Genomic DNA, 17,534 nt, shown 5'->3' on the forward strand with positions numbered 1-17,534 from the left:
AAGAGACAGTGACTCCATCAGAGCTACTCCATGTTGTGAAGAAACCTTATGAATATATGGAGTAAAAAAAATCCATTTACTGGAAAACAGTCAGACAATTCTTCAAAAGTTTACAAATAGATTTTCCATATGACCCAGCAGTTCCACTATAGGTAGATGCCCAGGAGAATTGAAAACATATGTCCACATAAAAACTTGTTCACAGTTGTTCACAGTATCTTTATTCATAATAGCCAATAGGTGGAAACAATTCCAACGTCCATGAATTGATGAATGAATAAACAAAATGTGGTATATCCATATAATGGAATATTATTCTGCCATCAAAAGGAATGAAGTACTGACATGTGCTATGACATGGATGAACCTTGAAAACATGCTACATGAAAGGAGCCAGACATAAAAGCCACATATTTTATGATCCATTTACATGAAATGTCCAGAATAGGTAAATCTATAGAGACAAAAAAGTAGATTAGTGTTTGCCTAGGCTGGGGCTGGGGAAGTTGGGGGGAAACGGGGAGTGATGCTAATGGGTAGAGAGTGACCTTGAGGGGTGATGAAAATGTTCTAAAATTGGTTGTAGTGAAGGTTGCACTGCTCTGTAAATAAAATAAAAATCAGGAAATTTTATACTTGAAAAGGGTGCATTTTTATGGTATGTGAATAATAAAGCTATTTTTAAAGAAATTTACTGCTAAGCAGCAGTTGCTTATCCTGCATGCCTTCTATTGCTCTCCCCACCCCAGTTCACTCTCCATCCTTCCCTACTCTGCTTGCTCCCCAGGAAGCTGACGCTATGGATTGTACCAACAAGCGCCTTTATGCAAGTGATCAAATAATTTATTGTCTAAACTGGAACACTTTTGAGAAAGAAGAATGGAGATGAACAAACTCCCTTGGGCAAACCAGGGGTCCTGGTTCTGTTGGGGGTTGGTCCCTGCAGTGCAGGTTGGCTGCATCACTCTACTGAGGGCTACAGCTCCTGGCAGGTGGCCCTCTCCATGCTGCTGCCTCTCTGGGTTCCAGGCTCCACCCCTCTCCTTGCCCTTCAGTCCCAGGAGTGGCAATGGCATGCTGCCTTGGTCCCCTGCCCCCGTACTGCACGGTCCCACTGGTTTCCTTATACCCTGCCCCTGTCTCTTTCTTAAACTTCCTCCATTTTCAGTTGCAGTGGGCCATCTGTTTCCTGCCAGCACCCTACTGATACAAAACTCCAGATAAACAGCCTGAAAGAGAAATTTGACAAGGAAAAGTGTGGTCAGCACAGTGACACCGCTAGATCTCTTCCAAAGAGCCGTTGCACCAACCCTCCTTCAGTTTCTGCAGATGTTTGTTAATCCTGACAGTAAGTTCTGATAATAAGTGATTTTACTCCACCCTCCAGCAACAAGGATATTCCAGTAAATACGATTTTATTATTGTAAGGGTTTTTTTTTTTTTTAAACCACTGTGAAGGAAATGAGGATACAGCAGAAATTACAATTTTCAGTATGAGAATATATATTCATTGGGTTTATCTTGCTCAGAATGTGCTGTACTACCGAAATCTGAGGATTTATGTATTTCATCAACTCTGGAGAATTCTCAGCCAATATCTCTTGGAATATCTGTTCTCTCCTCTCCCACCCGCTTCTCTGACAATAAGCTTCATTCTCCTTGTGTCCTAGTCTCCTATTTTTTCTATTTTCTACTCCTTTATTTCTGTGTGCTTTCTTCTGATCTTTCTGATCAAAAATTCTCTCTTCAGCTCTGTGTCTATTCGGCTTCCTAACGTATCCACACTGTGTTCAAATACATGCGGTAATTTCAATGATTATATTTTTCATTGCTAGGCAATTTAATTTTTTTCACAGTGCTTTTCCTCTTTTCACAGTGTGTTGTGTTTTTGTTTCTGTCCATATTTTAATCATTTTAAGCATACTTATCTCTATCAGACTGTTGGATTATCTTTAACTCTTGTGGGTTAAATCCTGATATTAGTTGTGTGTGCTGACTCTTGATCATGATGAATAGACTGTTTCTTTATATAATTTATAGTTTTGAATTGTGAACTCATTTCAGGGCCTTCATCTGTGGGATTTCCTATGAGGACTTGATTGAAAGTGGGTCCCCTCAGAGCCATTTTTCTTTTGCTTCTGCCGGTTACCAAGGATTATTTTAGGCCAGTAACAAGTTTTCACATTAATTCATATCTTGGGCATTTTGGATCTGTTCAAGGTAAAGCAAATTCAAACTCCAAACACAGATGTGGTGCAGGCCTCCGGTTACAAATTCTCAGGGTATGCTTTTAGCCCCCTACCAGAGCCTGAACCAAAGCTATCACACTGTGTATCGGCTGCCTGTCCTGCTAGGCACATTGCTTCCTGGCCCACCCGTCCTTGAAACTGTATGATCATGGGGGGTGGGAGTGTCCTGACTCTGTGAGGGGGCTCTTAGCTATGTGTCCTCCATACATGGGTTCAGGGCCTCTTTTTCTGATCCCCCTTTGTGGGTGAACACCCAGGCCCCTGGATTACTGAAACCAAGGACTCCTTCCAGGGCAATCGGGGCATCAGCTTTCACATATTCTCTGCTGGTTGTCAGCTTCTTCTTTGCTTCTGGCCCCTGAGGATTTCCCTTCTTCCTTGCGAGCTCTGCCATGTATTTTATTTATTTATTTATTTTTTTATTATTTTTATTTATTTGCGGTACGCGGGCCTCTCACTGCTGTGGCCTCTCCCGTTGCGGAGCACAGGCTCTGGACGCGCAGGCTCAGCGGCCATGGCTCACGGGCCCAGCCGCTCCGCGGCATGTGGGATCCTCCCGGACCGGGGCACGAACCTGTGTCCCCAGCATCGGCAGGCGGACTTTCAACCACTGCGCCACCAGGGAAGCCCGCCATGTATTTTAAAGAACTCTGGTTACATTTTACCTAGTTTGTCTCCATGGCTGTAGCGGGAGGGGGTTTCATGTTATAGAATCTGCCTCTATGAAAACTGGAAGTCCCCTTTTTAGACTGTTTACATCACAAAATGTTGGGTTTTGTGTAATGTGTAATATTTTCCATTTCTAGGTCAACTCAGGTTCCTCTGATTGATTAGAAATAACTAGATGGTTTTCAATGGCTTCGCATGGTGTGTTAAAAGTAGAATTTTCTCAAATAATATGCTTTCCATTTCTTTCACTGCTACTCTAACCAGAACTCATATCTTACATACAAAATGTTCCTTTTTCTCATCGGACTTGTATTGAACAGTAAAAGCTAAGCTTCAGAAGAGGAAGAGATCAGGCCCTGGACGGTCTTGTTCTACAATTTGCAGTGGGGAGATCTGCTCCCCTGGGAGCACCATTCTCAATATCTAGGTAACTCAGAAGCCAAGTTAGTAGTCAGCAGGCAATTTGGGAGAATATAAATAAAGAGAAGGATATCAGAGGCTCCTGGGAGGACTAGTGTGTCTTGGCTCAGAGTAGATGCTTAAGAAACATCTCAAGGGGACTTCCCTAGTGGTCCAGTGGTTGAGACTCTGTGCTTCCACTGCAGGGGGGACGGGTGCGATCCCTCGTCGGGGAACTAGGATCCCGCATGATGTGGGGCCCACAAAACAAAACAAAACAAAACAGGAACTCACTGAACCATCCCTACCCCAGTATGGGGCAGACGCACTCTCCTGGTGACCTGGAACCATCAGGTAGGGTCTCCCTTCCTTGTACAGCTCCAGAGAAACAAAAATGCTTACACCTTCTTTCCCTTTTTCATATCTTCCGTGTGAACCAAACCCAATACTTGATTCCCATGATCAGAAGCTGCAAACTGGCCTCTAGAGGAGTTTCTAAAAATGGGAAAATTTTAAAATATTTTGATCTGGGGAAACTTCACATCGTGATCCAAGGTTTCAGCCCCTCTGGAAGGATTGGAACATGCGGCAATTAAGGGCCCACGTTCCCATTTGGCCTTGCACTGGGGAGCAGCTGGCCCTTGGAGGGGAACTTGCTCTTCGGATCTTGACAGTCTCCCTGCTCCCTGTGAACGTACACCTGGCCTGATTCACACAGGTACGCTGCCTGACCCCCACGGGTACGAGCTTGTGACCCGGCTGTTCCAGCATTACTTGGGCCTGGCAACCCATCAGTTCATGAGGTGATACCTTCTTTCATTAGTTTCCTGCCCCAGTGACACATTCTGCACACTGAGGTTATACTTGGGTGTGTTCCAGGCCCCCATCCACAAACACATCCCAGACATCTCGAGGTGAGTCATTGCCACAGATATTTGTTGATTCTTGCTAGTTTCATTTTCAAAAGGGGCTCTGTCTCTAAAATTTGAGACACTGTTTAATATACTGACAACTCCCCAATTTTTAATATATAAAAAATTCATATAAATATAAATATATAAAAAATATAAAAAATTCATATAAAGAATTCTGCTTAGGGGTCATGAGAGTGAGCTTAAACCAATTTTATTTCGTAGATGAGCCATGGTAATGATGAATACATGTTAATAGCTAACATTTATTGAGTACTTACTGTGTGCCAAGTACTAGACTAAGTAATCCCATTCAGGCCTCACACTGCTTTAAGTGCTTGTATTTCCATGATCTAGTTTACAGATGAAGAAACTGAGGCACAGAGAGCTGGGGCGGGGATGAGTCAGAATTCAAACCCAGGCAGCCTGACTCTGAGCCTACCCGCTGGACTACCTTGCACAGCTGCTTCTAATGCAAAGACCCCCTCACGAGGGTCAGGGGTTTCACAAACATTGCCTGAAGTCTCATAGCAACCTGTGGGCTTCACACAGCAACCTGGCCACATTAGAATCAGCTGAGAAGCCTTTAAACCATACCCAGGCATGGAGCAAATACCATAATGGGTTACCGTTTGGGAACTCTAATGAAGAGTAATGGAAAAGCTCTGCACTATCCTTGTAGTGTTTCTGTTCATCTGAAATTTCATCAAAATAAAACAAAGTGAAAGTAAATAAAGAATGTAGTAGGACGATATTAGCTGACCTGAAGGGATTTCTACAGGAATTGTTGATAGCAAGAGGTGTTAATGAAAGTGTTAATAACAAGATCCAGAAACATATGTGTGATACGATCCCATCTGTGTACAGCAAATAGTGACAAAATACACACAGGCATGCCTATATATCCTTACAGGAAGATGGAATGGAATATGTATGATACATTTTAAAAATTCTGGATCTCAGTCCCCAGAGATTCTACTTTAGTTATTTAAGGGTAGGACCTGGGCATGGGTATCTTCTTTGCACCTTCCTTAGATCAGGTTTCTTAAATCTGCTGCACATTAGACTCATCTGGGAGGCTTTAAAAAGTCCTGCAGTCCCGGCCACAGGCCAATTAAATCAGGCTCCCTGAGAGTGGAGCCCAGGCGTGGGTGTTTTAATATTCCCCCAGGGCATGTCATTTGCCAAGTCTGAGAACCAGGCAGGGCCCTCCTGAAGCCAGGGCTGAGAATCACTTCCAGGAGGGAAGTGAACCCTGGTGTGCAGCATTACTATGTGATAGACAGTTGATGTCCATTTCAGTCCCGGGAACAGCCCATGGGTTAGGAACCGGTTCCCCAGGAGGCTGGCTCTAGAGATCAAATAGCCTCCCCAAGGTCACAGGGCTGGGAGATGGTGGTGGGCATCCTGATCTACTGTCCACAAGGAGGGTGATGGGCGCTGCTTCGGGAAGGTTTCATTGCCTCCCAAACTCTCCTTCCCAAGATCATGGGAGTTGAAATTCCTTTAGTAAAGATTCATTACTTTGGGTTCCTCCACCTAAGAGCTATTAAAAAACAAAGCAAATACTCCTGGGAAGAATTGCATGTTAATCAAATCTTTTTTTTTTTTCCTTTTTAAATTTATTTAATTATTTTTGGCTGCATTGGGTCTCGGTTGCTGCGTGTGGGCTTTCTCTAGTTGCGGGGAGCAGGGGCTACTCATTGTTGCGGTGCGCGGGCTTCTCATTGCGGTGGCTCCTCTTGTTGCGGAGCACGGGCTCTAGGCATGCGGGCTTCAGGAGTTGTGGCTCATGGGCTTCAGGAGTTGTGGCACTCAGTCTCAGTAGTTGTGGCTCGTGGGCTCAGTGGTTGTGGCTCGTGGGCTCTAGAGCGCAGGCTCAGTATTTGTGGCGCCCGGGCTTAGTTGCTCTGCAGCATGTGAGATCTTCCCGGACCAGGGCTCGAACCCGTGTACCCTGCATTGGTAGGCAGATTCTTAACCACTGCGCTACCAGGGAAGTCCCTGTTAATCGAATCTTAATGTCTGCCCAGTGAGTGCTGGGTGTTTCAAAAGGAGGAAAAGTTAGAGAGATGCTCAAACATGGGGAAAGAATGTAACGTAGGGGCTGTAAATCTGACCTTGTCATTTTTCTGCTCAAAATCCCTCCATTCACCAGACTCACTTTGTTAAAAACGCCAAGTGTCATCCCACCTCTAGGCCCTTCCTGCCTCATGGAACACTCCCAGACTCCCCCTCAAGGTGGTTTTGGACGCTTCACTTACTCATGAAAGAGAAGGGCCTGCCTCTCAGGCCCGAGGCCAGTGTAAAGCCAAAGAATAAGGAGGCAAGAGAGGTGAGCTTTGGCAAACATTGCTAGGGTTGGGGGTTCGGGGCATCTAAACGCAGGCATGTGGCAGGAAAGCAGGACACAGCATCTTTGGGCTAAGGCATGGGGCCCCTATCCCAGGAGGGTTGGAGATTGGGTAGAAGGGACACCTCAGGCATGGGAGTCAGAAAAACAGAGTTAGAGTTCTGCCTGTCACTTTCCAACAGTAAAATGAAGGCTAGGATGACAACCTCCTTCTCAAGACTGTGGGGAGGATTAGATATAATACAGGTAAAACACCTAGACTGTATATAGTAGGCCCTTAGCAATGTCAGCGGGACAGCATGCCAAAATTATAGGCTTGTGTCATGCGTTCTAGGACCAGGGCTGGAATGAACCTTGACCTGGTCCCTACAACTTTTAAAAAATTTTTATTTCATTGTGATAAGAACACAACATTGGACCTAACCTCTTGACAAATTTTAAAGTATGCAATATGGCATTGTTAATTATAAGCACAATGTTGTACAGCGGATCTCTAGAACTTGTTCATCTTGTGTAATTAAGACTTCATGACCACTGATCCCCTCACCCCCAGCTCCTGGCGACCACCATTCTACTCTCTCTGATTCTGTGAGCTTGACTATTTTAAATACTTCCTATAAGTGGAATCGTGCAGTATCTGTCCTGTGACTGGCTCATTTCACTTAGCATAATGTCCTCAAGATTCATCCATGTTATTCTATACCACAGGATTTCCTTCTTTTTTAAGGCTGATACATCATTGTATGTATAGACCACATCTTCTTTATCCATTCATCTGCCATGGATATGTAGGTTGTTCCCACATCTTGGCTATTGTGAATGGTGCTGCAATGAATCTATTTCTGTTGATGAGATTTATTGAGTGCTTTTTACTATAGGCCAGGAACTGGTATAAGTGCTTTATCTATATTAGTGCAGGGAAAACTCACAACAACCCTATGAGGTAGATGCTATCTTTATCCCCATTTACAGATGAAGAAACTGAGGCCCACTTAGTATGGGCCATACCGTTAGTGGGTTTTAAACTGGGGTTTGAACCCAGGCATTTGGCTCTACAAGCAGTGATCCTGATCACTATAATACCGAGAGTATTAAAATCATCATAATGATCATGATTAAGAGCAAACTGTGTGTCAAGCACTGTTACTGGCAAGGTGAAGACGAGGCTTATGCATCCAAATGAGCAGCAGGGTTGCCCAAGAGAACAGTTAATTCCAGAAGTAACACTCTTCATGATTTGGAGAAGAGGGATGGAGAGGTGGGTTGTGGTTAAGAGTGGGGCAGAGTGGCCCAGGGGAAAATAATCTTCCACAGCTGTGATATTTACCTCCATGCATCTCTTTGGTTCATGCAGTTTTCAAAGCCAGCCCTTTTCCTATTGCGGAGTCTGATACGAGTCTATACAGCCTTTTGCACTTGGTTTCTTTTGTTACTACCCCCAGCTATTTCTCTTTTGTCCTGCTTTGTGCTTCAAAGGGTCAGCTGGTCCCCAAACAGGTGCTGGTTTTTCAATGTCCTTTTTAAAGGGTCATACAAAGTAAGCCAGCATCACAGTGTACACTATACCTCCTTGGTCTGTACTTGTTTTAACAGCTCTAGATTGCATTGGATTTGGGGGTGGTAGCAGTGTACCAGGGATTTATTGGGTTGCAGACACCTAAATACCTAAGCTTTTTCTTTTGTTCTAAAACCACATGCTGTGAAGCTAAGTCGTCTGCACCCTGTGTTTGGGAAGTTGTTTCAAGATGGGTCTGGGACATAAGCGCAATGAGCTTTGGGAGAAGATTAGCACTTCTTGTGGTCTAGCAGCAAGAAGTAAAACCAGGACCAGCTTGTTGTACTTTATCTGGTGGATTTGGATTAGTTCCAGGCAGCCAGTGGCTGGAAAATTCTTGAGAACTGGGTCTCACTCCTCCGAGTCTCATCAGAATAAGGAGACACTAGCACAGAACCTGGTCAAGGGAACAGCCCAGAGTTGGGGGCTTACGTTTTAAGGTCTTTAAAAAAGCTGCTTATTTGATTCCCCTCCTCCTTGCCTATTTGATGTTGATCTAAATGAGACCCGGCTGTGCAGTTAGGCGGTGGAGCTGGGAAAATAAACCACCAGCCTCAAAATCAACCTGGGCCCATTTGTGCTATTTTCAGGTTAAACCTCCCAACAGGGCTCTCTGTAGTGACACCACCACCCGATGCCCTCAGCGCGCCTGAAAAACAACCGTCCGAGTCACGGGCAGTCAGCCATCTCCATAAACTGACGAACAGTACACGGAAGCTCTAATGCCACTTATTTCGCAAGGGCAAAATCAATCGACTTTCCCAGCATCCTGCAACTTTATTGAACTCGGATCCCGCTGCGGGATACGTCGCCGAACTCTCCTTAATTACGTATTTGGCTGTTTGCAATCGTGACTCGGCGCTGCAGTCCTGATATCAGAGAAGCGGCCTCTTCTCAGAAGCCTGCAGTAGTAGCGGCAGCAGCGGTAGTTTTCCCGCCCTACCGACTGCTCCCTAGTTGCGAGGTACTGCGCTAAGCGTGCCACCGTGCAAGTCCCGGGGGTCGGCGGCTGCACCCTCCGCGCTGGGCGCTCGCAGCCATTGTGGGGTGGGCGCTCGCCTAGCCGCGTGCTGACACGCCCTCTCGGCTCAGCGACCCGCGGCCAAGGGATGGGGGTGGTGCTCGCGGAGGAGGCTCGCGCGGGGGTTGGATCCTCCCCGCACCGCCCGCGCGCCTGCCTGCTCCTCTCTGCAGCCGGCGCCCCACGCGCCTCGCGGGCACGGGCACGCGCTCCCTGCCCCGCCCGCGTGCGGCGGCCTCTCGGCCCCGGGCGCGCGCCCTCCCCGTGCCTCCGCGGCGGACGCACGGCCGCGAGCGCGCGTGCGCCCCCGCGAACGTCCCCGGGAGCCGAGCAGGAGCGAGCGCCGGGGCCGGTCGCGCAGGACTGAAAAGGAGGCGGCGGCCGCGGCTGCGAGCAACAGATCCGGGCTCCGCGAGCAGACCCGCTCTGCTGTTGGGCGTTTTTTTGTTTGTTTGTTTAATTTCAAAAACATTTATTAAATTAGAAAATCTTGCATTTTTAAATGGCGCTGGCCCTGGGTCAGCGGGTGGTTTTCGCTGCTTCAAGATGGGCTTTGCCGTTTCTGTCGTCGGCACCAGTGGTGGCCTGATTGTCAGTCTTCTCTGGGCATTTTTAAGGCCAGGAGCTGAGCGCTGCATGTAGGCGCCCTACAGAACGGTTTGGCTTTTTAAATTATAATTCTTATTTTGGGCAGAGAACATTCGATTCTCGGGCATTCGTCCTCTGTGGAGAAGAGGCTGCGAGTCGGCGGTGGGTCGCTCTGAGGCTGAAATTCCTCCCGGGGTGAGAGATCCTCGGCCCCGCTCATAGTCCAGGCAGCCCCGAGTGTGTGTCCTGTCCCTGACGACGCCGGGAAAATGGAGGCTGTGATTGAGAAGGAATGCAGCGCGCTCGGAGGCCTCTTCCAGACCATCATCAGCGACATGAAGGTAGGACGCTGGGGGCGCGGCTGCGGCGGCGGCCGCCGCGCACTGACCTCGCCACGGGGCTTCGCCTCCGCCCTGGGCCAGCCGCCCGGCCCTTGCCTGCGCCGTGGCCTCCGGCCACCTGCGGCAGCGCTCCGGCCCGGGTGTCACCTGCTCACCGGGGCGCCGCTCCGGGCTCTGCTGGGTCACCGGGCGGGCGGCTTTTCCGGGGGTATATGATGCCTCTTGACCTCTCCCCGCTCATTGTCCCAGGGGACGGCACCGTCTCGTTTCCCTGGGGGCCCAGGGCCCCGGCTCCAAGTTTTCCATTGTCTGTCGCTGGACGGAGTGTCCGCGACCCGCGGAGGCTGGATGCCTGGGCGGACACCTGATTCCCTGGGGTACAGGGCGGGGGCTCTTCCCAGCCGTGGGAAGGAGCCCCCCGACTCGAGAGACTGGGAGGGACCTCCCTCTCCCTTGTTGGCTTTCAGGTCCACCTGGGGGAGATCTGAGCAAATTAGGTATTAATTAGGCTCTTCCAAAGCTGGCGAAGGAGTGCGTGCCTCCCCTCGGCCCTCCCCCGGGGCGCGGAGAAGAAGTTCCCAGAGCAGTTTTGCGAGGACCCCACTTCCCCTGGCTGAGGCTCCCAGCCTGAGGTCCAGACTGGGGCACCTTAAACAACTGTATCACCTAGCCACCCAGCACAAACAGACTCCAGGTTTTCTCTTGGAAGGATGGTGGAGACTCAGTGTGTGTGTCCGACCGCGCGCGGGCGCGCGTGTGTGTGATGGGGGCGGGGAACAACACCCTGGCATTTTCCTGCGAAGGGTGGGACTGGGGATAACCTGATCCTTGGATGTGGATTTTCTGTGCACAGAGATAGACCAGGGCCCTGTGTTACTAATCCAAAGGAAATGTATACGAGCGAGCTGGCTGGAGGTGGGAATTGGGGGCGGTGGGGGGATTTTTTTTCATGTGTATTTAGGGAGCTTCTCTTTGGCTGTAGCCCAGCCCCAGTTTGCCTCAACAGATCCGGGGAGGTGGTGTTTAATTGAAAGCTCGGCTTCCAAAACGAGTGGGCAGGTTTGGAAAGCTGTGCAGCGAGTGGGTGTGGACAGCCCCTCTTCAGCCGCTGCCTCGGCGCCTGCGGGAGCTTTTGTCTGTTGAAGTGTAAGGTTTGGAGAGGGTTCGGCCTCGGAGATGGACTTTGGGAAGGAATGCTCAGCTGTCATGGCCTGTTTCCCCCTCTTAGAACCAACTGCCACCTCACCCGGGGTGAACTTTTTCCCAGGTGCCTCCGTCCTGGTCTTGTCCATTTTGAAATCCTTATCCAGAGCCTGTGCCTTTTGTCAGAAATTGACATCCGTGTAGCCTTATCTTCAGCGGGACCCTGCTTGCCCAGGAATGCCTCTAATCCAGCCCCTTGGAATTAGATGGATTATTCCCTGTTCAAAGGCAGCCCTTTCATTCCTTTGCCCCCAATCCACATTGAATAATTGAAGTGCTCTTTTGAGACAAAGCTCGGTGTTCCCTCTGTAGACTCTGGGGTCTTTCTTGTTAACTGAAATTCTATAGGCCTTATAATCAAACAGGATTTGGTTTGAGGCACACGTGTATTCTGATCACCAGGGGAAGAACTCGAGATGGGTTGGGAGAGCTGCTTGTGTTTTTCTGGAGGGGAGAAATGGATGTTTCCAGTCCCTCTGTAGTAACAAGAACCCCGTGACCTAACCCATCGACCCACTGCAGTCCCAGAGTGTTCACATCTGGAGTTTTTTCCTCGCTCTTTGTTCCTTAATCCAGAATCTAGGTTCAGTTCTTCCAATTTACAGGTTTGAACCCAAAGCCCTTCAGAAAGTAACTCACTTGAAGGTAGGCCCTAATGCTTTCTACCTGCCATCCGGGGACTGTCCTGCAGCGCTTTCTGCCTGGGGACTAAGGTGGCATGCTTCTCCCTCCCCAGGATTCCAGTTAAAAATACTTATTTAATGCCCTTTTAGTGCTGGATCTATAGTTTGTGGTTCATGAGTTCTTTCCCTTTGAATTGAGTTGGGTTTGTTCAACATCCTGTTGGGAAGACATTTATTTTAAAGGTTTATTTTGTTTTGGCAGTCAGAGATTTTAAAAGCAAAGTGGAGTGGAAGATGAAAACATGCCTTGGGGTCTGCAGAATTTCAGACTTTTGGGGAATAGAGAGATAAGAAGGAAAAAGAGAGGGGCGGTGTCTAATTTCCAAGATTGTTTATGCCTAAGACAGTGTTTTCGTGGAGTTTTCTTTTTAAAAGGCTTCTTCATGGAGTAGATGGCAGTGACATTTTAAAAGGGAATTTTAAAATTTGGGCATTTAGGATAAGCAGTGTATAGTATGCTTATGCATGGAGTTACCAGCAACAAAAGTCAATTTTTAATATCTGAAATGGGCTGTCTTTCTAAGGACCTGCTTATCCTCCTTTTCACTTCCTTGAACTCCCATGATAGGTTTATGACGCCTTTGGTTCCCTTTCTGTTTGCTACGAAGGACACATGTAAATGTTGGAAACCCATTTGGAATGCCATCTTGAGAACATTTTCAGGTTATTTGCTCAGAACTGTTGTTGGAGTTGGGGGGGGGGAGGGTAAGGAAACTTTTTTTTTTAAAGTAGCATTTGATTCCCCAAAATGTAAAGCAGCACAGGAAGGGAGTCAATTTCCTCTTTGGAGAAAAAAAAAAAAAAAGAAAACAACAAAAAATGGAGTAATTTCCAGGCCTAGCACCATCCATCTTCCCAAACCAAAGAACCTCAAGACATGGAAAAGCTGGAGAGGATTCTTTGTGCATTCTTCTAACGATCTTTCATCTGGCTAAGTCCTGGGCTGTCAGGGTGTGTGTTTTATCCTTTTCAGGGGGTCAGGTGCAGTGAAGAAACCCTCACTTTTCTTCCATTGGGATCCTGCAGCAGCTGTTAAATAACTTATTGATTCCTTGATGAGGGAAAACCCTGTGGTTTTTTTCCTTTCTTCCATCCTACTCTGGTGGTCACTAATGAATGGTGGTGTGCAAAATCGCTTACTGGCTGCCCTTCCGCCGTCCGCATAAATCAGGTTGTCTGGAGTGAGCTGGTCCCAAAGGGAAGGGGAGACTAGGGATTCATGTGGCTGGAGGCAAGGGCCCATCGCCAGTTTGTTTAGGGGACAGTAGCTTGGAAGTGACTGTGGAAGACCAGATGACTGACTTCTGATGTTTAAACACTGTTGACTGCGTTAAGGAGATCCTGGAATCTTTTTGGAATTTCTCTTCAAGTCCCGGGAAAGACAGGCTAATGCTTCAAACAGCAGATTTGTGCCATTACTTTTTCTTTTTTAAAACTTGAGCTGTAATGAATATATAACATTAGTTTCGGGTGTACGACATGCTGATTTGATACTTGTATTTTTAAATTTTTTTAGTTAAGTAATTGAACCAGCATGTAGAATTCAGTGATATTTGGAGAGCTTTTAAGACCAGGAGACCCTGGCCAAACTTGAGGGCAGCTCAGCCTGTAGATGTCTGTCTTCTTTTAATAACTAACTTAGTTTAAAAAAAATAGTTGGACGCTAAAGTCAAATATTTTCCTCAGCCTTGTTGCTCAAGAATCAGCACGTCAGGAGCTGCATTGGGCCTGATGCAGGGAGAACTTTGTACTGGGTTGGAGAGTGTGTTCGGGGTTGTATAATGTGACTGGGGGTGAAAAAAATACCCAAGCACACCTTGAATTCTCCACCCCACGTCTCACTTGAGGCAGGGGTGTCCTGTTACCAGCACCTGTGCCGAGCAGAATAGGGGCCTTGTTCAGTTTTCCTCCACTGCCCCCCACCTCTGTTTGCCACCAGTATCCTCTCTCCTAAGTTCTACCTAAAATTAGACCTGCTTAAGGGACTTCTTGAATTCCATGGAAATCTTTTGTGGTTCAAAGACATGTCATGATATTTTCCTTACTTATCACAAGATCAAGAATGTGGGCAGTGGATCCAGCCCTGGATAATGATTTCAGGGTTGTTTTTCACCTCCGCTGTTTTGCTTTGGCTCTGGGGTGTCTGTCAGACAAGAGGTTCACTTCCTCGGTGTTTATTGAAGGCCTGCTGTGTGGAAGGCCTCTTGCTGGGCTGTGAGGAACCAGAGATCCACAAGGGCTGCCCTTGGAGAGTTGCTTGTCCAGTTCAGTTCAATATGGCGGTCATGAAGGAAGGGCTGGTAGTCCAGCCTGGGGAGGGACATCCGTCAGCCCCTGCAGGCCTTCCTTTTGACTTTTCAAAAAAAAAAAAAAAGTGTTTTCTCTAGGAAGATAGCAAAAACCCAGCCAAGGCCTCCGCCAGTGGCCAGGTGCTCTGAGGGAGGCAGGCTGCTCTGTAAACGGTGACACACAAAGGTAGACAAGCAAAGCCCTTGTAAAGTACAGATGGGCCCCATGTTGCCTTTTCTCTTAGCAAATGGCTGTGTTTGTCCAGGCTTTTACAGCTTCCTCAGTTTAGGCCTGTGGGAGAAGAAGGAGAAGTGAAGATGTCATAAAACCAGCGGCAGGGAACTGCCCAGAATGGTGCCTGTTGAGAGGTTTAGGGCCTATTCTCTGTAGATCAATCTTTGGGGGCTTTTAGGTGCAAATCTTGTCGTCGAGGTTTGGGAAGAAGTCATTTTTTTTGGTCTTGGCTTGAGTGTCTCTGTGGGGAAAATCCCTTGTATGTCATATTTAACCAAATTATTGTTTGATGCTGTGAACGTTTACGTTCTGAGATCCTAGTTGGTAATGCCCCAGATGGAGAGAGAAGGTCATTCTTAGTCACGGTTTGCATGGAAAGTAGGCTGAGTTTGAATTTTGCCCGGTTCAGGTATCACTTAGTTCTTTACGAGAGTAGCATGAACTCATAATCCTACAGTATTGATTGAGCATCAGTGACATTGCAAGCACCGAGCTTGGTATCAGCAAGTCAACATACAGAATTCCCAGTTAAATTTGAATTTCAGAGAAACAGTGAACAAGTTTTTAGTACAAGTATGTCCCACCCACACTCTGCTGCTGACCTCTTGGCCTCGGAACTCTTTGCCTCTTGCGGGAGGGAAAAGGAAAAAGTTAAAACAATGCCTGTCCGTTTGGCCAGCTCACTTGAGGTTGTTAAAATGCTTGGAGGGTGAAAAGGTTGAAACTATTGATCCATTAGGTGCTTTATCTATAATTTTCATCTAGGCTTTTTCCATCTTCCTAGGGACGGTCGAGAGCTGGCCAGATCCTTCTGTAGCAAGACCATTTAGATGTTTATATCGGGTATGGAAAAATGAGATCATTTTGAGTTTGCCATTACTTCTTGGAACTGCCTTCAGGACACTTTCCCCTAAAACCCACACCTTTGCAAAACCCACACTTTTGCAAAAACAAAGAAATACCTCTCCCTGAACCAAAAAAAAGCCAAAGGACAGATTCAGCTGCCTAGGACAGCAGACAATACGCATTTGGGACTCCTGAAAGGGAACCGACTGATGCCTGAAGCCGTTTAACTCAGATTGCAGATTGCACTGCCGATTCGGCCTTATTAAGTAGCAAACCAGAGAGACAAATGGAATAAATTAATTGGATGAGCATTGAGGAAGCCCATTGTATTTGACTGCCAAGGTTCTCCCTCGAATGAGCTGGAGAATGCAGAAGGTTGCATCTGAGTGTGTGTCGTGCGTGCGCACATGTGTGCGCACGCAACACACACACACACACACACACACACACACACACACACACACAGCCCCCCTCCAAAAGCAAAACCAAAATCCACCCGGCGTAGATTCCAGAGCAGCCCACCCATTATTAATGTTTCCTACCTCTTAGCCTAGGGAAGACCTTGGCATGGGGCTGTGTCGTCTGCTGCTTCCCAATTTAAGATGCTCTTGGTGCCACCTGGTCCGTGGTAGGTGCTCTGTAATCATTGCATGTAGTGAACAGGGGGCAGCAAGGGACTTGGTGAGAATCTACTGGGTGCCAGGATTTCCTGTCATCCTCACCATCATCCCCACTTTACAGATGAGAACACTGAGGCTTGGAGTCGGTAATTTGTTTAATGCCGTGGTGAGGTGGGCTGGCATTCAGACCTTGGTTTATTTGACCTTAAAGCTGGAGCTCTTTAGAGCATGCCTAAGGTAGAGAGGGGGCTGTGGATTTATTTCCACAGCATTTCACTTGCCTGAGTCTTGCAGGAGGCCCAAGGAAGGAATCAAGGTCACATTTCTGTGCCTGCAGCCTGGTGGTGTGAGCCTGAGCTGAGATGCTGGGAGAACTCTGGGGGTGGGGGTGGTGCACAGCTCCCATCTGGCTGTCACTTTTGTGGAAATGGTTTAATTTGTGATGTATCGACATATTGTGGCTTCCTTCCTTCTCCCACTTACCAATCTTCTCTGACAGACAACCAGCCTTTCCCCTCTCCTCTCCTTCCCCTGGGTGCGCAGAGAGGAAAGTCACCTCCATCCTTGGCTTCTGTCCTTGTCCCCATACAAAGCACCTGCAGTCTTCTCCGTGACTGGCCAGAGGGCTGCCTTTATGTGTCTGGGGAGCCCATTGGTCCCTAAGGTTGGGTGACTGTGCCCATCGGTCCCCCTAATTATATGAATTAAATAAATTCACCCGGAGTTCAGTTACTCCTCAAAGAGAACTCCTTGCCTTGAACTCATATTATGTCCAGCCCTGGAACACTCTTGTAAAAGGGCTTTCCGTATTTAATTATTTCCCGGTCACCCTCGAGTTGGGTTGAGTCAGTCGAGCCATTGCAAGATTGTGTTTGGGGAAGTTGATGGAATTGCCAAAAAACCTCCTTTCTGTGCTGATTTCTTGGCATATATGACCTTGGTCATAGTTTCTAAGTGGTTTTTCTTTTCCTGTCTAGTTTAAGTGGGTGGAAAAAAAGATCAGTGGGGTGCCTTTTGAGCTGTGTGTCTTTTTATTTGCTTCCCCTCAAAGAATTTGGACAGTAGTGAAAGTGTTAGCTTGGTCAGCATCCGCCGCCTCCCGAATCCTGGAGGTGGATGACGGGTTTGGTGGACGGAAGGTTTTGCCTGGGCCTCCCTTCCCTGCCACCTCCCACAGACAGGGGTCTCCAGGGTCCTGGAGGAGGGGGTCTTGCTGGAGGAGGAAGAGGCAGTTCTGGGCAGGTGTGCCCATTTTGGTAGAATGGGCGTGGTCACAGGGATGAGCGCATTGGATTCCCCGGGAGCCATAAGACACTGATGCCTGGACCCTAATTCCTCAGAGGGTCTGATTCAGTGCTTCTGGAGTACATCCTGGACATGAGGAGTTTTAAAAGCACCCCCAGCTATACACAGTTTAAGCACCCTCAACGTGTTTTCTCAATCTTGCCTAAGTCTGAGTAAAAGCATCTTTACATGGTCACACAGCAATGAGCCTATGCTTAACGCTGCTGGGCTTCAGGATGGTAAATTTTATGTGTATTTACTACAGTTACTAAAAATAAGAATAAATTTA

General features: G+C 47.6%; 1 protein-coding gene across 12 annotated transcripts in view; it reads left to right on the top strand.

The window, feature by feature from the left end:
• Nucleotides 1-9,453: 9,453 nt before the first annotated feature.
• The window catches only part of MTSS1 (MTSS I-BAR domain containing 1), a 164,579-nt gene continuing 156,498 nt past the window's right edge, over nt 9,454-17,534 (top strand). For 7 of the 12 annotated variants that reach the window (XM_067711307.1, XM_067711304.1, XM_067711311.1 and 4 more), the window contains exon 1: nt 9,455-10,086. In XM_067711307.1, coding sequence (XP_067567408.1) covers nt 10,015-10,086 — 72 coding nt within the window. In that variant the 5' untranslated portion in view covers nt 9,455-10,014. Of the gene's footprint in view, nt 10,087-17,534 lie in introns of all 12 variants that reach the window. The other 5 variants (XM_067711302.1, XM_067711303.1, XM_067711308.1 and 2 more) reach the window with 2 other exon arrangements.

The sequence above is a fragment of the Pseudorca crassidens genome, chromosome 17 (genome assembly GCF_039906515.1).
Source record: "Pseudorca crassidens isolate mPseCra1 chromosome 17, mPseCra1.hap1, whole genome shotgun sequence".
Lineage (NCBI taxonomy): Eukaryota > Metazoa > Chordata > Mammalia > Artiodactyla > Delphinidae > Pseudorca > Pseudorca crassidens.